We start from the raw sequence: 21,746 nt of genomic DNA, 5'->3' as shown, positions 1-21,746 counted from the left end.
TGGATGTGTGACCGTCCTCCCTTTGGGCTTCCCCTTGCACGCCCCCCTGGGCCATCTCTCAGCAGTCTCGGCAGAGCCCAGAGGCACTGCTGGGTCTCACGCTCACGGGGGGCGGGGGCAAGCCCGGGCCAGAGGTGAGCACATTTTCAGCAGAAATCTCTGGGTTTCCGACTTTCTCAGGCTCGGGAGCCGTGTCCTCACTCAGGAGGGACAATGAAAACAAGGCAGGTGACCCTGTGTCTCCATTGTTCTCAGGCTGGGAGGGCCCCTCCCGTGAGAGCTGAGCCCAGGGCAGAGCTTTGCAGGGACTGGCTGACCTGGGAGGGCTGCAGGCTTGGCTAAGCAAACAGCGAAGGGCTGATGGGGTCTGAGCTCAGGATGGGATGTCAGCAAGCGTTCTCAGGCACCTGGAAGGCTGAGCTGACGAGTGAGACTGGAAATCCCTGTGCGTGCAGACACAGGGGACCTCTCGGGCCCAGTCTCCGGCCCACAGCACCGCTGCCTGAGCGCTGGCCCTGGGAAGTAGGAGAGAGCCCCCTCCCACCCAAACACCAGATGACCAGATGACCCTCTGGAGCCATGTTCTCAAAATCCACCCCTGCCTCATCTCCTGAAGGACTCATGGCAGACGGGATGTACAGTGAGGCTTAAATGATGAGAGGTACAACTTTCATCCACCTGCAGCTTCTCTACCTCCCAATTCACAACCACTGCCCTGCTCTGGCGCGGCTGTGGCCTGGCCCATGGTGCTGTGCTGGTATCTCTTCCCTATTGGGGACGCTGTGGCCTGCGGCCTGGATTCACGACCTGGCCCCTACCCTGCCGCCAGAATCCGGATCCTGGGAGTGTCTGACATCTTTCTGCTTTGACTGATGCCAAGAGATGACTCCCAACTAGTGGGTCAACAACTTGAGGGCAGGAAATGGTTCAGCCAGGATCTCTCGAACATGCCAGGAGGCAGAACAGCCCCCCTCCTTCCCCACAGGGGTGGGGGTCACTAAGGACTGAGAGGTCCCTGAGTAAGATTCAGCTCTTGGCTTGTCTTTTCCAGGCAAGCTGGCAAACCTCTCTGGGCCCCGTTCAACTCCTCTGTAACAAGGCTAAGGAGAGCACTGAGTCATCATCCCCCGGCCCCTGCCAGAACCCCACGTTCATCAAGCACCTCTCATACCTACAACTCCTCTGGCCCTAATCTCATTTGAGACTCAAGACCCTGTAGGGAAGGCAGGCAAAATGGATATTACTATTCCCATTTTGTAGCTGAGGAAACCGATCAGAGAGGGCTAGTGACACGGTAGAAGTCACACAGCAGGCTGATGACAAAGCACAGAGAAGAACCAGCCAGAAGCCCCCTGAGTCTCAGTTGAGGGCCCTTTCCACCAAACCAGACATCCAACCCCATCCTGGGACCAGAGTGAGAAATGCCAACCAAATTGGAGCAGGGAAGGTGATAGTAGACAGGCAGACACAGGTGACAGGTGACATAGAGCTATAAAAGGGTCGTGCAGTCACAGCCACAAACATAATCTTGATATTTTAGGATGAGTATATGCTTATGCTCCCCGCCCCCAACTCCTGGAGATGCCTTAGGTTTACCCCAACCTGGCAGTGGGGTGGAAGGAGCAGACACGGAAGTCACTAGCCACTCCAGTCTTCTGAAAACAGCCCTCAAGCAGGGAACAAAAGAGGTCATGGGGACTGCCGATTTCATCTCCCCATCCCGGGCTGACGGGACGGAGATGTGGTGCATCATCAGCTCGGCTGCCCCGACCCCTCCCCCAAGCCCAGGTCTGCACGTCAGCCTGGACAACGCAAGCTGGGGTGGCTGCTCCACTTCAAAATCACAAACATCAAGTCTGGGACCCTCCGCGAGCACCATGGGGGCAGAGGGGCAAGGTCCAGGCTTTGGAGCAGACGGACCTGGGTTCAAACCCTGACTCCACCAGCGGGTCACCTGCAGCATGTCCTCTCACCTCTCTGAGCTTCACTTTCCGTATCTGCAAAGTGGGGGTACCCAGGCTTCATCGGGTTGGGGTGCAGACTATGTGAAACGATGTATAGCATACAGGGTGTGCTCCCGAAATGGGCACTGGGCAGGACAGCGAATGTGGGAAGAACGAGGGGGCTGCGGAGGCCACCCCCGTTCTGAGGGTTGGTGCCTGCTGCATGGGGCCTCCAGAGCTGAGGCCGAGAGCTGGGCTAGCTGTTGACAGCAATGCCCTCCTTCCTGGCTACCACCACCGGAAGAGCGGGGACAGTACTCACAGCCACATGACAGTCTATGAGGGATCTGTTATCTGCCCTACTGTTTATCTCCCCCAGACAGACTCTGAGCTCTGCAGGCAGAGACTTCATCTCCCGTGTTCCCAGAGCAGAACCTGGCACGCGTGGGGACTCAATATTTGCCAGATAAATGGCTGAGTCTCCAAGAGGCGTGCCTTCCCCAATCACTCCTCCCAGGGCACAGCGCTGGGTGCCTGTGTTGTATCTCACACGGGTTCTGGCTCCACTGGATGAGGTGGGCAGCGCTGGCAGGTGTGGGCAGCCCGGGTTGATGGCTTCATGTTTCTCTGCCCAGTGTCTTTTCCCTACCTCACCCCCACCCCCAACTGTCTGCAAGGCCAAAGCCCCCAGAGGTCCCAGCCCTGGTGAGTCAGCTGCACTGCAGACTTTGGAACCATCAGGATTCCAGAGGAAGGAGGCAGACGGGTGGGAGGGGTGAGGGCCCAGGGGGGGATGTCACGGTTGAGGGGTGCAGGTCTTCCCACGCGTGCCCCTGCTTACTGCAACCCCAGCAGTGGGAAGGAAGGATGCCCTGTTCCACGAAGCTCTCTGAGCCCTGATGGCTGTTCCTGCTCCCTGTGGGGGTTCCCTCCCCACTGACACCCCCAGACTCCCACCTCCATGGGATGAAACCTGCCCCCCACCCCTGCCACATTCATCCCTCCAGGTTCCACCTGCACCCCTGAGAAGGGCTGTGGCTGACACTCCCACCTCTTGCCCCAGAGAGTGCCCCAGACCACAGGCAAACTCTCCCCCTCCCACGGCCCTCAAGAAAGCAGCCTCTCCACCTGCTCCTTCCTCCTTTCCCCTCTCCCTTCACCTGTCGCTGGCGGCTCCTCCAGGTAATAAGTAACTGCCCATCCTTGAAGGCTGGGGTTCTGATGATAAGGGATTATTAAGCCTACCCATTTATTATAACTTGTTTAAGATGACCAGATGGTTGAACTAACTGTAAACCTCTTCACTAATTAAAATAAGAAAGCCCAGAGGGGTACTAGGCGGTGGGATGAACCCTGCACTAACGGCGGTGGGCAGCCGAGTTTCTCTGCTCCTGTGAGGTAACCTCCCTGTCTGTTTATCACCAACCACCCCTTCCCACCCAAACCTGGCCACGCCGCTGCCTCCAAGCACCATCCCACCCCCATCCCTCTCCACAAAGCCCCCTGCTGCGTCCTCCTGAGGGCCAACCACCTGTCACACAATCCTTCCTTATTGTCTGACTCTAACCTAAATCCCTCCGGCTGCGGTCCAAGCCCATTTCCTTTGGTTCAGTCTCCAGCTGGAGGCAGACAACAGCTGGCCTCCATCCTCTCTGGAATAAATTGTACAAGAAATGACCGGCAAACCGGCACAGGCATTTTGGGATGGATGGTGGGGGAGCCTTCTGCCTCGATGACCCCCAGATGCCAGATCAGAAGACTGAGTCACAATTAGAGATAAAAGCCAAGACCACGATGCTCAATAACCTCAAAATCACTGAGCCAGGGGCCGGCCCCGTGGCGTAGCGGTTAAGTGCGTGCGCTCTGCTGCTGGCGGCCGGGGTTCGGATCCCGGGCGCCGAGCAAGGCACCACTTGTCAGGCCATGCTGTGGTGGTGTCCCATATAAAGGGGAGGAAGATAGGCACAGATGTTAGCCCAGGGCCAGTCTTCCTCAGCAAAAAGAGGAAGGATTGGCATGGATGTTAGCTCAGGGCTGATCTTCCTCACACACACAAAAAAATCACTGAGCCTCTGGCAAGAGGACTTTTGCCCTAAAGTGCAGACTCCCCATAACCCCGACTGTTAGATCTCACACCACACGAGCTGCACCAGGGGCTCTGGCCCGCCAAGGCCCGCATTTGGACATCACAGGGATGGGATACAAAGAGGACCCCCAAATAGTGTAGGAAAGGAGCGGGTACCCCAGACACGTGCCATCGCTGCCCAAGTATGTCACAAAAGCAGAGGGGCAGACCAAGCACAGCCGACTCTGCATCTTCCACCCTGCAGGGACAGTCCCCCGCCCACCTCACATCGTGGCTGACTCGCTCGTGGATGTGACCAGGGAGAAGCAGCAGAGCCGTTGCGTGCTGAAGGTGTGGAAAAGTACAGCCTGTCCTCCTAGCACAGAGGCTAGGCTGAGGTGAGGGGCGGTGCGGGGCTCGGAAAAACCTCCCGCCCCAACCTGGGGCACAGGACCAGAAACAGGCCGGGCGACAGGAAATGGAAACTCTCCTGATGGCACAGGAGGAGAATCTTGACTCTGAGACAGCCCCGTTGCGAAATGCAGGAGGCAGAAGGAATCAAGACCATGCCTTCGACACACTCTCTCTCTCTCTCCTTCACCAGGGCTGTGATTTTAAGCAAGAGCATTTTGAAAGCTTGCTTAACCCCCTAACGCCCACCCAGGCCCTGGCAGCTCTCCCTCTGCCCAGGAGAGTGGAGCAACATCTGATGCGCAGGCCTGCATAGCATTGTCTCCTCATCAGTTCTCAGGGTTATGGGTCCAAAGGCTCGATGGACATGAACGTGAAGAGCGTGAAGCTGGTGCACAGGCAAAGCTCGAGATGCTCCTGACTCACAAGCTCTGGTCTCGAAGCATCCGGTGTTGCTGGGGGCAGGCTTTCTTTCAGCTCTCCCCACGCATTGTGTGTGGCCAGGGAGGCTCAAAGACAGGAAAGTAAATGCCACCAGATTTCCAAGTCACCCAAGGGTCAGGCGGGGGAGCAAGACCTGCTCCTCAAGTGGCTGCATCCTGTCCCCCCGTGGAACTCAGTTTCCCACAAAACACACTGAGTGGCGGCTGGGGTGGCCACTTCTCGGGCTCGTCCAGGGAGGTCCATTTACCAAGTCTGCTGAAGGAGGCCATCCAGCCCCCTGAGGGCTAAACCAGTGCCCTCGCAGTGGGCTGGAGACCCTGGGCGACACGTTGGAGATCCATGAAAAATGACTCTTTCTACAGCCTGGTCCCACCTCCAATGGAGCCAAAGCTGACCAATGATGCTGAGTTTGGGACACCAGGAATCACCCTCCTGCCAAATACACACTCACCTGAGTCTGATGGGACTGAGAGGGCAACAGGCCTCTGTAAAACTCACGCTTTCTGCAAATCAGACCAGTGGGTGTGCTCATCTCAGAAGAGCTTGCAAGTTTCCCCGTGGGTGAGAGAGGAAAACCCCTTCCCGTGGCTCTTGGTCATCACCCTCCCCACTCCAAGGCTGCCAGGCCAGCTCTCCCTCTCCCACCTACAGCAGGAAAGGAATTCGACTAGGCACCGAGAGAAGCAGGTGTGCCAATGAAAACCTAAACAGATTCCTATCGACACTCTACACTGTCCAATAGAACTCTGTGCTGATGGAATGTTCTGTATCTGAGCAGGCCCATGCGGCTACTGAGCCCTTGAAATGTGGCCAGTGGAGAACTAAATTTTAATTTTAATTTAAAATTAAACAGCCACAATAATTAGTAATATTATGTTGAAATAAAATTAATTAGTGGATGGTGATGACTATACAGATGCAGAGTCAAACACAACAACACACTCTACCCAAAACCTCCCCTAGGCAAGGTCTGCATTCCCCTGGACCCTCAGGTTCACCCAAGCCCGACGCCTCGGGCCGCAGCACGTTCCTGACTCTGAATCACACGCGTGGTCCTGGGCTGTCCCAAACCTTGCCTGTGCTTGTGTTGTTAAGCTGAAAGGCAGGGCAAGGTCTTCTTGGGCACCCGTATGACTTGGAAGAGCTGGATGCACACAGAGGCCAAGACAAGACTTGTCCATGGGCCTCTGGAGGACCCCTTTCCTCACAGGGGACACTGACCCCAACAGTGGGTACAGCTGCTGGAGCTCCCCTGGCTGTGTTAGCCCTCTTCCGGGGAACCATACTCTCTTCTCGGAGACTGTCAGCTCGTGTGCCCAATCTTAAACTCCTTGGTCCGCAGACCAAAGGCCCATTGTGTTTCCCCAGAATTTGGGACCCTTCCCCTCAGTGTTCAACAGCACTACTGCCCAGAAATCACCACTCTGGCAGCTAAATTTAAAAACAACACCACCATACTGTTTAGCAATTACAGAACTGATACTAGTTTTCAGAGTATGTTCTGTTAAAACCATGTTTACCTGTGCTTTGTGTACCTCGTACATTAAACATACCCAGTGTAGATGTGGCTAATCACATACGTATAGATCTCACCCTTTAAGAAAATTCGATTTCTTTTTTTAAAAAGCAATACAACAGCATTTCAGAAAACCGGGGAGGCAGAGAAGGAAACAGCCATCGACAATCCTGCCTCCCACTCAGGACTGGCTGCCTTCTGTTTTTACGTCGAGTTTCTATGACTCAATGCTAACAGAAAATGCACGCTAACTTGAGTTGCCCTGCTTCCCCCAGTTTTGTTTTTGTGTCACTTGAAGTCTGGCTCATGCCTCAGAGTTTCTCACTTTGAGAAACACCAAGTTGAAGCACCAGGAAACCACCCCACCCCCAGGGCCTGGGCAGCTTGTACACGAGGTGTTCCTGTTGCAGTCTGCCTGAGGGTCTCCCACTCCACAGGCCAGATCCCACCAAGTCAATCGATAAGCCAGGGTTAAACTGCGTGTGCAGAGCAGCGGGACAGAGGTGTGGAGGAGTGTGTACACAGATGGGAAACCGGAAGGGGAAATTATAAGATATGTGCACGATGACCCCAACACAGAGCAGGTGGAGACAGGGCATTGGACCACATTCAGCTCTTAGCCCTGGCATTCTGAAAAGAGAGGGTGCGCCAAAGCCAAGATTTGTGAACCCTGAATCCCCAGCAGGCTTGGTGGAACCTTCTAGAACAGGACCCAAAAGTGCCCCCTATGACTCCAAAGTTGCCCTGCCCCAGCCCTGGGGAGACCACCCTCGGTCTAGACAGATGCACACCCAGGGAGATGCTGACACACTTTGCCAGGCAACCTATCGACCTATCCCAACAGGGAACAGAGTGTCCCCAGTGAGGAGGGCACTGCACACACGAGGGGCAGAGGGGTGGGGGCAGTCTTAGAGGGCTTGCTGAGTGGGGGCAGAATCTGGCGAGGCAGGGGCCCCACTGGGAGGGCTACGGACAGGAGTTTTCCAGATTGGAGGTGGACCCATCTGAAAGGCAAAGGAGGACCTGCCTTTGGGTTTGGGGGCTGGTGGGAGAGAAGCCAAAGGAGAGAGATACACAGCTTCACGGTTCAGCATGTTCATTAATAATTACCCTCTCACACAGTGCTAGGTCTGGAATCCAATGGGGCACAAGTTGAGGGCCTGTGGGGAGGGGGAAGTGTGCAGACAAGGCAGAACCCCCAGTGCAATGTGCTCTGACGGGGAGGAGCCAAGAGTGATGGGGCTCAAAGAAAGGCAACCCCTGGGCCCAGGGTCAGGGAAGCCTTCCCTGACAGCCCAGCCTACAGCAACTTTTCTAAAACTTTTCTCCCCCTACTTAATGATCCTTCATATACACTGGATGGCCCCACCTCAAGCTCAAAGGCAGGAATAATGTCTAATACTTACAATACCCACAACCCTTAAACCAGCACTAGGCATACAGCTGGGGCTCAGTAAGTGTCTAGTTGGCCTTAGTGAGCAAGTCCTTGGCTCAGAGATGGGCAGTGACCTGGCCTGGTCACACACCAAGTCAGCCAAGCCAGGCCCAGGACCCAGCTCTGTCTTCTAGTCCCCAATTCATTAGGCCACTCGTAAGTAGATCTCAGGGCTGCAGCTCGATTCTGGGGGAAAGGAGAGGTGGGATGCTGAAAAGCTGATAATCAGGGTACCCTCCCTTTTCCTGCTCCCCGGGGGATGCTGACAAGACACTACCGCATCAGCCTGCTCCACTTAGCCCACTCAGCACTTATCCCTTGGCGAGAGGTGGCCCTTCCACCCGCTGCTCCAGAGGGGGCCGGGATGTGAGAAGGGAAGGGCACCCTTCCAAAGCTAACACTGTCAGGATGCATTCCATGACCCGGGAGGAGAGAGTTTTATTTGAACAGGAGCTATGGGGAAGGTATGGGGCTGCTGTTCTTTCTCCTCCAGAGGGTCTGTGAACAGGTGCCATCCTGCACCTGGGGGCATGGGAGGAACAAGAACCTTGCACTAGACACAGGGGCACCCAAGCCAAAATAAACATTCGAGTCCACAAAGGGCCCGCCCTGGAGTCCTTGGCACGCTGCAAAATAGCCCCTCTCTGTCCCCAGCCACGCAGGCAGGATCTGGGCAATGCTTATACCCCAGGAGAAAGGCCGGACTAAAGCTATTCCCTCCCAAGGTGCAGATGACAGTCCTGCTAGGGGTTACCCTGGGGAAGCCACGTGGGGCATGTGTCACGAGTGTGGGTTTAGCTGCCAGGGAGGTGCCAGGTGATGTGGGGGTGCAGACAGGAGGCCCACCGCTAAGAGGCCATTGCACCTCTCCCTCTAGCTCCTTGCTTCTTCCTGGAGGGCTCGGTCTCAGAGTCCCCGGACCCACAAACCCTGCAGTGAAGGGTTGTGGGCCTGTTGGGTCTGTAAAGATGATGGGGGAAAGGGGCCAGGGGCAGGGACAGTTGACAGCCCCAATTCTGAGCTGTGGCACCCACAAACATAACCCAGGTTTTCTTGCTTTCAAACTTTCCACGCTGAAAATAGCAAACAAACTGATATGTCAATGTGGTCAGGAAACAGTGGTGTTGGAACCCACGATGCTGAAGAGAGCAGTGCTCGGTGAAGGCTTCTGGGCTGTGGGGAGTCAACGGGCCCAAGCCGAAACCCAGGCCCATGGAGCGCTGGTAGCCTCGCAAGATCGGTAGGACTGGCACTAAGTTAGGACACTATGGAGTCCAGATGGGAGGTGAATGCACAACTCTGGCTCTGGACTCAGACGGCCTGCACCGTGAGGTTCTCACAGCACCTATCTCACCACTGTTGGGGAGCTGGTGGCATGTGGTACAGCCCGGCCTTCAAGAAGCGTCAGCTACCGTTACTACTGTTGTGTGGCTGTTGTTACGCCTCCTCTACCACCACATCAGAGTAATTCATGTTATCAGTGGACTGAGACCTGGAGTTCTTGGTAAAAGCTGAAACTCACTATGAGTGTGCCGGGTTTGAGAACGCCTCTCCGCCCTCAGGAGATGGCCTCCTGTCTGGAGCGACGCCAGCTGGGATCAAGGGTAGGGGTCCAGAGAGAGGCGAGATTACACAGCAGCAGAGTCCAAATCCCTTGGGCCACTGCACGTCCTTGGCTTTTCATCTGAGAGAGAAGCCATAGAGGGTATTCTGAGTTGGGGCTCCCGATCTGACTCTATCAGGACCCCCGACTGCGGTGGCAGGGACCAAGAGACCAATTTCAAGATGTGGCAGTCACCTTTCAACCTACCTCCGTGGCCACTGCTTCCAAGAAGCCTTCTCTAATTGCCCCACTTAGCTCTAACCACTCCTTTATGGTACTTCCCCCACCCCTGGCGAGCACAGTAACCTTGGAAAAGTTACATAACCTCCCAAGGTCTGGGCCTTGGCTCCAGGGCTGTAAAGGGAGGCCAGTTAGATAACCACCAATCTCCCTGCAGCCTCACATTTTATGATTCGCTGCCAGGAGAGGTGCCCAGAGCCTAACCCTCCTCCCCCCATCAGCCACCCCTGCCAGCCTCCAAGGTGGGCTCCGGAGAAACCAGCCAACAACAGCTTCTTGGGTGCAGATCCATGGGGAGCAGGGTCCTGCGATAGGGAAACTCCCTGCGGAGGCATCAGATCATTTCTGCCCCAGGCTCTGCATGGCCTCGAAAAACATCCTCCTTCCTGAGCCTACAATTTCACCTTTCGCCTCTTTTCCCAGAAAAACTCACTAACTGGTGGGGCAGCTGATGCTCAAGATCACAGGAAGGGGTATGCTGGGCAGGTTAGGAAATCCAGCAGGCCAGTTCAGTGTAAGTAGACTAAGTGCTCTGCACCCCAAAACACCATCAAGATTTTGATTTAAAAGCCATGTAAAAGGGGATTCGAGGTGGGGTGACAGATGGCTCAGTGAAGAAAGGTTCTAGCGTAACCTGCGCTTGGTTCTAGAGACAGTGTCCCCAGCTCCTCACCAGGCCTCTGTTCTCCCATCCAGCAAATGGGATGGCATCCCACTGCCAGGCCTCACATCAGAGTCAGGCCCAGAGGTCACAGGGAGGCACCTAGATGAACGGGTGTGCACAGACCATGGTAAGGCCAAGGGTGGGGCTCCAAGAGTGCAAAGCCTGTGTATCCGCAAGCTTCTTAGAGGTCACCCAGGCAACACCGTGCAATACTCCTGCTCCATCCCCTGGGGCCAATATCCTTGGTCAGCCCAGAGGGGGTGCCCTGTGGGGTGGGCCATGGTAGAAAAAGCCCAGTGCAGACTCCTGTCATGCCAAAGGAGGTATCAGCTGGGACACACTGTTCTCCCCTGCAAACAGCCCAGCCTTCCTCCTGCTCCTCCTCAGCAGGCTCTGAAGATCAAACACCAGCTTCCACAAGGAAGGGGCAAGGGGGTGCTGTTTCCCTCCCCCTGCACGTGGACTTGTCCTGGTGGTTTCTGCAGTACATGGTCTGAAGACACTCCCCAAAAGCAGGGATGGGGCCGTTCTCTTTGCAGCAGGTCTCTAACAGATCTGGGCACATAGTATGTGCTTAGGAAGTACCTGCTGGAGGAGGGCCTGGGTATTTGCTCTGTGTCAAGTTCCTTGAAAGCAGAAACCACGGCTCCCCTCCAGCACCTAGCCTGCTGTGAAGGACAGACCTGCCAAACACGCTCACGCTGGCCGGCCTTGTTAATCCCAGGGGAAAGGGGTTTAGGAAAAGTTTATGAAACAAGGGATGAGGGGAACAGAGACGGGCCTCCTGGAGATAAAGAGACCCAGAGAGGGAGAGCCGTTTATTCTGCAAAGTCCTTCAAAGGGAGAAGATAACAATAACCTGGTCTTAAAGATTAACTCGGAGCTGGAAGCTGCGGTGAGCTTTACAGTCATTTTCTCCTGTTATCTTCACTCCCAACGAGGCAGGAAATATTACCCCCTCTTTCCGAGGAAGCTCTGTGCTCAGGGGCGCACAGCTTGCAAAGGCAGCATGACTTGAAAGCCTGTCTCAACCTACACAACATGGCCTCACCTCATGTGGCCTGAAGCGGAAGTGGAGTAAATTTTGATAATGGGACTCTCCTCCTCCTCGCCATGATCTGGAGCCCATGAGACCAGGAGCCAGAGTCTGGGCTTGGCTCAATTCACCCAGGTAACCGCCTTGCCCTTGTAAGAAGCTTGCCCCTTCCTGACTGGACTTCCAACCCAAAGGTCCACATGGCTCTCAGCCTCCCCCTCAGAGCCAGCTACACCACTGGGCACGCAGGGCCCAATAGACAGGTTCTGAGTAAGTCAGTGGTCGGCTAAAACCCACATACTTACTGAGCACGTCTTGTGGGCTACGCCTGGAACCAAAGAGTGTGAAGACGTGGCCCCACCCACGCAGGCCTCCTACAGTCTGGCTGGGCCTAATTTAACAGGTGCTCCAAGCCTTCTTGAATGAAGGGATGAATTTACTCGAGGGAAGCAGAGTCCAGAGAGGTGAAATCTGGCCAGGGTCACACAGCACAGACCAGGAGTGTAGGGAGAATCAGAACCCAGGTTAGAATCAGCTATTCCCCACACAGTGGTTCAGATACGGGTCTCTCAGCCCCAGCCCCAGTCCCAGCCCCAAGCACGGGTCCACACAGACAAATAGAGGGGCTCAACTGCGTACTCCCCACCTGGTGTGGCTGACAAGGCCCCTGGCAGCCCACAGGGCCAGCCACCAGGCTATAGGAGCCAGTAAAGCTGGCCCTGCCACCAAGCGCCCCGCTCGGCTTCTCTCCTAGACTTGGGGGCAAGCCTCTCCCTCATAGGAGGGGCCCAGCTGACCAGTTGCAGCCCGATTACAGTGGGCCATGGGAGGTGACACAGCCAGAAGTACACAATCCTGCCTAAATATTTTGGCAGGAAACCCAAATATTTAGATGGAGGAAAGGAAAAATAGAATGCACATTTCAAAGCCAATCAAAGGGACCTGACTACAAAGGGCCCTCTGAGAAGGGAGGTGGGTGTTGTCTGCCCCCAAGGAGGGCACAACTCTGTCCCCAGATCCTGTGTGACTGCCCTCCAGGGAGGGCACCCATGAGGCCATCTGGACTCAGGAATCCTCCAGAAGGGAAAAGGTTTAACCATGGGACAAGCCAGGACTGAGCAGAGAAAGCCTTGCCCCTTTACCCCAGAGCAGGGAGCAGGGCCCAGCTGGCAGGGAAGAAGTAAACCACCCATATTTTCAGATGCTGCCCATTAACTCTTTGGGAGGAGGGTTGTGGGTAAATTTGCAGGAAATGGAAAATGATGGGTGACTTCACTAGGAGAGATCTGGTGAGTTTTATCTTCCTTGTCTCTATCTCTAGATTAGGAGCTCAATCCATGGTGGGCCTGAAGTGGGTGTCAGGAACAGGGCCCCCACAGAGAGATGGGGTACAGAAACAGCACCTCACTAATACATAGCAAGTCACCGGCTGCATGCACCAGGCACTCTGTCAAGGGTGTTTATATGGATTCTACAGGCATGAGGGAGATGCTCTACTATTATCCCACTTCATTGATGCGGAGACTGACTTTTGTTCAAGGTCACACAGCTAAGGAAGCATCCTGAAAGCCGTCCCATGTACCCTAAGGCTTTGAAGACACCACACATGCCCCACACTTTCCCACCTCTAGACCTTTGTTCCTTGTTTTTCCCACCTTCAATGTAGCCTCACAGAGAGTGGAATGGTTCAGATGTGGGCTCCGGGTTCAAATCCCTGTTCTTCTACATCCCCGTTGTACAGTCTCGGGCAAGTTAGTGAACCTCTGTGGTCTACATTCTGTCGCTCCCACCATGAGGCAGCGGCGGTAAGAGTACCTACAGCAGAAGGCTGCTGTGAACGTTCATGAGATGATGTACAAATAGTTCAGGTAACCTGTGGCTAAGCAAGTGCTCAGTAACTGTTAGCTGGCATCCTCACTTTCCCACTCCTACTCCCGGCCCACTCCGGGTGCCCCAACCTCGTGGACCTACCTCCACTCATGGACCCAAGGCTTGAGGCAGCAAGGTGGGGCACATCTCAGCCTCTAGCTAGCCATGTAGACTCGGGCAGGCCCCCTGGCCTCTGGCTTCCTGTTCAGTGGGAACAGCAACTGACCCACAGGACTGGTTCAAGGAGGCAGAGGTAAAGAACCAGCCCAATGCCTGGCACATAGTAGGAGTGCTCACAGGGGCTGCTACCCACACCTCTCATCCTTCAATCGAGCTCAAACTCCCCTTTCTTTAAGTTCAAGAGCAGGCATCTATCTCCACGGTACGCTCTTGGAACACTTACCAATGTCACTCAGGTAACGGCTCCTTTACCTTTCTTTCTCTAGATTAGGGGCTCCCTGAGGGCAGGGGCCATGTTTTGCTCAAAGCCAGAGACCTCAAAGGCCAGGGGATTCTACAGGCCTCAGGAAACAGGAACTGAATCTTCTGAGGCCCTCTGACCCTCGTCCATCTCTCCAGCCTCTACCATCTGCAACCCATCACTCAGCACCAGGACCGTATTTCCCCTCATTTCACCACCGGGGCCCTGTTTTCTCTCCCAGGCTAGACTGAGATCCCAAGGGCTAAAGCCCACTCTGGTTTCTGAGGCTTCAGCACACACAGAAAGGACAGCCAGCAGGGAGGGCCCCCTCTGTGATCCCACTCTTACTTTGCCCAGGCCTCTGAGGTCTGGGGATCGGATTAACTCCTCACAAAAAGCCGAGAGGCCCCAGGCAGCTGTACAGAGCTAGAGCACATCACCTCCACTTTTACATAACGGGCAACTAAGACGCAATCTGGGAAGGTCATCAAATGGGTTGGGGGGAGGGTATGTCTTTGGCAGAGACAGGGACCAAGACCTGAAGAAGAGAGGATACCCTAACTGAAAGCTGGGGTGTGAGGGAGGGCGGGTGGGCTCTTCTAGGGGGCTGTACACTCTATGGGCTTTGGTGGAAAAAACCCACACTCCATCACATCAGAAGGAGAAAAGGAGGAGGCGTCCTTATCAGAACAGCGATGGGGTAAAGGGATCCGCGCACAGAAATGCCGCTAATTTAGAGTAGAATATTCAACTTGTACGTTGCAAACGGCTGTGAAGGAAGATGAAACTTTCTGAAACGCTGTTCACTCCCCTCCTTGTAAATTGCAAAAATTTAGTGAGTTCAAATTCCTTGGCTAAACCCAGAGGGCTTCGTCATCTGACCCTCACCTCTCTGCCCTGTGGCTGCAGCCCAGGACCATCACGGAGCTTTACACCTCCCTGAGGGCTGTGGGCAAGAAAGATCCACTCCCCCCCGCTCCTTGTCTAGCTCTTTAAAAATTTGGTTGCTATATAACCAGAAGTGGGATTGCTGGATCATACAGTAGTTTGTTCTATTTTTAGTTTTCTGAGGAACCTCTATACTGTTTTCCTTAGCGACTGCACCATTTTACTCAAAAAGACAAATACTGTATGATTCTGCTTATAAAGTATCTAAAGCAGTCAAATTCACAGAAACAGAAAGTAGAATGGTGGTTACCAGGGACCGGGGGAGGAGGGAAAGGGGAGTTGTTTAATGGGTATAGAATTTGTTTTGCAAGATGAAAAATTTCTGGAGATCTGTTTCACAACAATGTGAATATACTTAACACTACTGAACTGTACTCTTAAAAAATGGTTCAGATGGTAAACTTTCTTATATGTTTTTTTACTACAATAAAAAAAAACTTCGGTTGACATTTCTTCTGCTCTAGAAAAGTCTTCCTGATTCTGCGTGAACCACACTTGTGCCTGGACGGCCCCATCGCATAGTAGTGGTATCTAGAAGGAGAGGTGGCAATGGCAGCTAACACAATGAGCACTATGTGTCAAGCACTGTTCTAAGCAGCCTACGAGGGTGACATTATGGCATGTTTCAGGGGCCACCCCATAACCACAGACACTGCTTGGATGGTGACTCAGCAACAGCAGGGGGCCTACAGGTGGTGAGGCGAGTGGCATGCTGTGAAAGATCCCTGCCGAGGGCAGCATGCTCTCTATCCATGTCAACCCAGCCCTGGGGAGATGGACAGATCTGGCCTCCTCTGCCTCATTCCAAGAGTCCAGGGGGACTCTCAATGAAACAGAGTCACCTCTCCCTTCTCCACTCCCTAAAAGGAACATCGGAAGGAGGCGAACCTATTTCACGTGCTTTCCTATAGCCATCCACGTCACCTGGCCTCTCTGTGTCACCCAGTTCTCGTCCCACCCTGGGATCTAGCATCCCAATTTGTACAAAGACTCTCTTGGGGGTTCCGTCTCAGGAGCCTGGCTCCTCTGCTCCCCAAAGCCTTGTACTTTCCTACCCACCCCCCCCACAGAGTTCAGAGACTGAGCCCAATCTGACAGCAAACAGCCAAGTTCAAGATGAAAGCCCTTGACCTGAGGTCAGAGCTAGCCAAGCACAGCATCCAAAACTGGAGGATTGTGTTTCTTTTAAATGCCCGACGATAAATACGGCAAAACCGCCGAAAAATACTTAGAAGCAAGTCATCACCTCCCTTGTACCCCCTTCTATAGGACTCCCCCCACCTCCACTAGAACCTTTCAACACTTACTAATTTCTGTTCTCAGTAAGTCTCTCTTACCGTGTCAGCCATCAGTAATCTTCCTAAGGGCTCTAGTAAAACTCTCAAAACGATTTAATAAAAATTCACTTTAACTGTTAAAACTCTAACCAGAGCAGTTAACTAAGGCAGATTTATTGATTTGAGAATTTTTTTTTTTTGGCTGCCCTTTGAGTGGAACATAAATAAGAAAACAAGCCATCAGGAAGAGACTTCTTTCTTCCATTTCCTCTCAAAAACTCAACTTCTCCACTTTCCACTTCTGCAGTCCTAGACTTCAGAGTTCAAGTTCGAACTAATGATGTGGAGGCCTCCGATCCCGGATAATCAAAAGATCTATTGTGTTCCCTCTACTTACAAAGGCGGTTAAGTGGACCAGTGCGCTTTACAATTTCCAACAAGGCTTGAAACAAAAGAGGTTTTCATGTTAACCCTCAATTCTCCAAAATATTCAATTAACATGCCCTGTTCTAAGCATTTTGGTCAGACGTAATTTTACCACATAATCCACAGTTATATTTCTCAAATTTTAGGAGGAAGATTGGTGTTAATAACAGGATGTCAGAACCTCAAAATTGGCATCAGCCTCACCGCTGTAGACTGGAACGTGTATAGAAAATGAAAGGAGAGAGGTCTGGCAGACATGGAAAATGTCCGGACAGGATAATGCAGTTTGGAGCTCAGGCTGCAAGGAGGCTAGTGGGATCCAAGAGGCTTCTGGGAACTGGTCAGCTACGTGAGCAGTCAGGAAAACCTAGAGTTAGGGATGGGTGCCCCAGTGGAGGGCAGGGCCTGGGAGGACCCTTACCGCACCCCCAAAAGCCACAGCACAAAGCAACACCCCACTCCCTTCCCCCTTCTTTTTCCTGCTAAACCCTCCTAATTCCAAGACCCCACTCTGGCTTGAGGTCATCTCCTCCTGAGAGCCCTCCCTGATCCCTCAGGCTGGACCCAGGAGCCCTCATTAAGAATCCCTCTTGAATACCTCCGTGGGGGCCTCACGAACTGTCCTGCCACAGTGGGTTTATTCATCCTTCTCCCCAGCAGCCAGTCTGAGCCCGCCTGTGTCTAATTCATCTTTGAACTCCCAGCGCTTTGCCCAGTGCCTGGCACACAGTGGGTACTTAATAAATGCTTGTTGACTAATTCCATGTACTTTGGAATACAACACACTTCGATTTGAAACCTGACCCTCCACTCTATGATCCTGGCCAAGGATCATGATCTTTTCAAGCCTCACTGTCCTCATCCATAAAAAGTGGTGGTCGTCAAGATTAAATTAAAATATGAATGTATGTAAAGTGCTTATGCAAAGCCCTGCTGCGTGGTGGGCTCTCAAATCCTTTCTGTTGATGATCACCGCACACCGGGGGTAAAGGTTGAGAAGGGTTTATTCCTCCCCTAGACCCCAACCCTCTGCTTTTTTGTGCTTCCATAAGAGGAGCTGGGTGGGGTGGACGGCTGCTCATTTCAGTAAGGGAGAAGGTACCCACTCAGCCGAGCAGAACACGGGGGAATGCCAACGCTGACACCTGTTCCAGGGGAAACAGAAAATAGAATTTCCCAGCAGAGCAGAGTCCAGCTGAACCAATTTACTCAGCTCACTTACAGACCCACCATTCAACAGCTTCACATGCCGGAGAGGGAAGGCAAGGGAACAGGCTCTGGAGGCAGACTGTCCCATTCCCTCCCCCTAGGCTGTGCCCTCCTGCTGTATCACCAAGGCCACCTTAACCTTCGCTGAGCTTCAGTTTCCTTATCTGAATACATAAGATTGCTGTAGGAAGTACCTGAACTAATGCAGGTAAAGCACGTGGCAAGTTGCCTTGGTCAACGTGTGTGCAATCAGTGCTAGCCACAAACACAAGATGTGTGTGCTCCATACACATCTTGCCTAACGCTCTACTTTACTTGACCCTCACCAGACCCTCCTTTTGCAGATGAGGAAAGAGAGGCAAAATTAAAGGGCTTGATGGGTAAATGGTCAAGCCAGATGGCAAAACCAGCCTGTGCCCTCTCTCATAAAATGCAGATAGCACCCACCATGCCCAACACAGAGGGTGCTCAGTCAGTGCTAACTCCACTTGTGGGAGTCTGCAATTTAGGAAGAGGCTGGGGGAGCGGGTCATCCAACACCTGGTGGAGCAGGCTTGAGAGCAAGGATTCAAGATGGTTCTGAAGGCAGGAAGGAGGACGACCATGAGAGCCGAGGCTGGTGGTGTGAGGCTGGTGGTGTGAGGCTGGTGGTGCGCTGAGCATTTGAAAGTCAGCCTCTGCCTCTGTTCAACCACAGCTTGAACAGGGATCGAGCACTTGATGACTTGGGGACTATCTCCAAAGATCTAAAGAAAGGTGGGTTAACTCCCTTTCTCACGCATTTCAAAGCACACACACAATTTCCAGTGTAAGAAAAGCCCCAACCCAGATTGCACCCCCTCCCCTACAACGACCCTCCCCATGAGCCTGCCCCCACCCCAGGAATTCCTAGCAACAGACTCCTTTAGGATTACAAACCCAATACAACACAGAACCTCAGGTGGAAAATGCTGAAGCAGCCAGATGGGAATGGAGATTTTTGAGTTTTCATTTTTCCTTAAACCAATTTCCTGAGGCCTGAGGCAGTGCCCCAAGTGACAGATCAGAAAGAGGAGCCAGGCAGAAGTTTCTGCAGACTAAAAGTGACGCTAGCAAAATGCTTCCACTGGTCCGTTTTCATTTCTCGGGTTTTTCCTATAAAGGGAGGGGACTCGCCCGGTTGGAGATGGTTTGAGCGTTTTTGGCTGGGGATGGGGCAGGGCTGCCCATAATCATTTTCAAATCAGACTGGCCTGACGCCACATCCTTTTTCTAAAAGTTACTTGCCCACTCGTGGGGGTAATCACTGGTGGGTTTAAAAGGACCTCAAAATAAGAGGGATTTTGTTTGCTGAAACACCTTAAGAAAGTTGTCCAACCTCCAAAGCTGCTACCACCAGCTGCACCCGGCTGCCTCAGCCCGACCCCTCCTTTTCCCTTCTCCTCATGTTTTGAAGTTTATTTTCCCACATTCAGCCTTGAATTCTTTCCTTCCTTCCTTCCCCTGCAGTAGCGGAGGAGCAGGGAAGAGGGAAACACTTCGAGGGCAGCTCAATTCTTTATCATCCCCGCCGGCCCCTTCCCCCTCTAAACAAAGCCCTGGAAGAAACTAAAAAACAACTCGTTCTCCAGAGGAATTGTTTCCTAAGGGAAATTATAAAGTGACCCCTCCCCAACACACACACACAGGGCAGACACCCATCCAAAGGCATGTGCTTCATCCCAGAGCTCCGGCTATGAGGAGCTAACCCCCCAACTACCTTCTGAAGCTCATCCTCCCCACCAACCTCACCTCCCACGTCCCCCACCCCAGGAACTGCTACAGGTCCAGAGATTCTCCTCACCAAAACCAAATATCCAATCTGCTGGCCTAAACCTCCCCTTCCACTGGCCCCTGAGAAGACAGGTCTTTACTTGCCCGGCTGTTGGTGGGCACCCATATGCTCATTTGTGTGAATGTCCATTGAGGTGGGGACAAAAATGGGGCACCAGAGGCAAGACATTTTCATGTTTTCCAATGCTTTCTACCTTCCAGCAGTCCAGGGCAGATAAAAACAGATGAAGACGGGTTCATGCTCATTTTACCTATAGGGAAACGGAGGCCGGAAAAATGAGGACAACTAGACAGCTATAAAGTATAGGGGGGCTGGGCCGGCCCCGTGGCTTAGCGGTTAAGTGTGCGCGCTCCGCTGCTGGCGGCTCGGGTTCGGATCCCAGGTGCGCACCAACGTACCACTTCTCCGGCCATGCTGAGGCCGTGTCCCACATACAGCAACTAGAAGGATGTGCAGCTATGACATACAACTATCTACTGGGGCTTTGGGGGGAAAAAAAGAAATAAATAAAAATCTTTAAAGTATACGGAGGCTGCTGTAGATTAAATGCTGTTCCTCATCAAACCTCCTTTCTGGCATCTTTCATCCCAAGAGAAAGGTAACACCTTGGACAATCTCCCCCTCGCCCCCCCCCCCCCACTCCACCTAACGATCAGAGAAAGGTAACACCTTGGACAATCTCCCCCCCACCCCCCCCCACTCCACCTAACAATCCAGAGCCTCTACGGGCTCTTACCCAGGTCCTGGTCGGTCCACTGGGGGGAGGCCATTAGCACAGGCCAAGAAGGGTGGATGCTTGAGGCTAAGAACCTTCGAGAAACTAGAGTAAAGGGCCTTGGTTCCCAAACTGGCCCAAGGTCAGCCCCACAGTTTATCCGAGCGAGGTCAATGCCATCATCCATCGGGCATATGAGCCAGAAGATAAGAGGCTCCCAAGGCCAATGTGGAGGAGAAACTCTCCCCACCAACTTCCATTCTGCACAACGTCTCCTTTTCCCCCAAAATGGGACTCCCCGGGTTTCGCTCTTTTGCTCAACCTGCTACTTTCACAAAGCTTAACTCCAAGCCCTTGAGGGATGTCTTGGCGAGATAAGCCTTCACGGAAGCCTGAGTATTCCAGCCACCAGCCCCTGCCCCGGGGACTCAGGCACGGCAGAGCCCCAGACCACGCTCCTGAGCCCCGGGGGGGCGAGGTTCTTTGCTCAGCCTGGGGCTAGGGGACCTTCTCGTAACTCCGACGAGCTCACGGCCCAGAAGAAAAGCCGGGCGGGCGCGGCACTGGCTTCCCGAGCTGGGAGGTGGTGACGCGAGGGGGTGGCACCGGCCGGGCTCCCGAAACCCGGGAGAGTCTCCAAGGAAAGATAAGCGCCTTTATCCGCCCCACAGCCTCCTTCCAAAGAGGGACGTACCCGCACACCCACACCGAGCCACCGCAGGACCTGGTTCACCCGGGGATCAACCCTAAGTTCTTCTCCGGATGAACTGGGTTCCAAAGAGTCTCCGCGCGTGGGTGACTCCTGTGTCCACGGGTGAAAGACAGATCCCAGCAGCCAGACCCATAGTGAGACATCCTCTCCTGTCACCCCCAGGGCCACCCACAGGGACTAAGGGTCGTCCAAAGCTGAGAGGCTTCCCTTGCGCACTCCTGAACCTCCAGCCTGCTTCAGGTGGATGCAGGGGGACGGCGGCGGCTCACCTCCAGGATCTTGTCCAGGCCCTCCTGGCCCAGGCACGGGAACTCCTTGAGCAGATGCAATTTCTGGGTATAGTAGTTTTTCTTGGCCTCTTTCCAGTGCGGCTCCTCGAGCACCTCGAAGATCGCCGCCCCGATGGCCAGGTAGAAAATGATGGCCGAGGTGAGCAGAGGGCCCCGGTCCACCATGGCTCCGGAGCGGCCGCCTCCTCGAGAAAGCCTCCCCTAGCCCCAGCGGCTCCCGGTCCACCCGCCCTCCAGCCTCTGGAAACAGCTGTTTGAATTTGGAGCTCCGCATGCGCAGTGTCCCGTTCCCCCGGCGCCGCTCCCGGGATAAAGTTGCTCAGCCAAGTTGGCCCACCGAGCCGGGGAACTATGTGGGGCCCTTTTCACGCGGGCCGGGGGCGGGCGGACACCAAGGGGGCCCAGTGGGCGCCCTGGATCGCGGGGCGAAAGGAGCTGGGTGAACTCGGGGCCGCACTCCGGGGAGACACGTGGGCCACCCCTCCGCGCGCCGCAGCAGTATGCACCGCTCCCGCCTCCGCGCGCCTCTTTAACCAGCGCCCAGCGCGGGCTGCCGGCCCGCGCCGATCCCCTCGGGGGAGGGGCTGCATCAGGCCCCGCCCCCGCCAGCACCGCCCCCGTGGAGGCCCCGCCCCGCGCACGCCCCTCGGCGGGCCCGACAGTCGCCTCGGGGTGAGTTCTGGCCCCAGCCAGGTGCTCCGTGCGCTCC

At 54.2% G+C, this 21,746-nt stretch overlaps 1 protein-coding gene across 1 annotated transcript in view; it reads right to left on the bottom strand.

Annotated features, from left to right (window-relative positions):
- The window catches only part of KCNK5 (potassium two pore domain channel subfamily K member 5), a 37,828-nt gene extending 16,292 nt beyond the window's left edge, over nucleotides 1-21,536 (bottom strand). Inside the window, exon 1 of the mRNA XM_058554439.1 lies at nucleotides 21,017-21,536. Coding sequence (XP_058410422.1) covers nucleotides 21,017-21,202 — 186 coding nt within the window. The 5' untranslated portion in view covers nucleotides 21,203-21,536. The remainder of the gene's footprint in view (nucleotides 1-21,016) is intronic.
- Between the last annotated feature and the right edge of the window lie 210 nt (nucleotides 21,537-21,746).

This window comes from Diceros bicornis, chromosome 14 (assembly GCF_020826845.1).
Source record: "Diceros bicornis minor isolate mBicDic1 chromosome 14, mDicBic1.mat.cur, whole genome shotgun sequence".
Taxonomy (NCBI): domain Eukaryota; kingdom Metazoa; phylum Chordata; class Mammalia; order Perissodactyla; family Rhinocerotidae; genus Diceros; species Diceros bicornis.
Note: the sequence above shows the minus strand (reverse complement) of the source record. Positions and strands in the feature narration are given on the sequence as shown.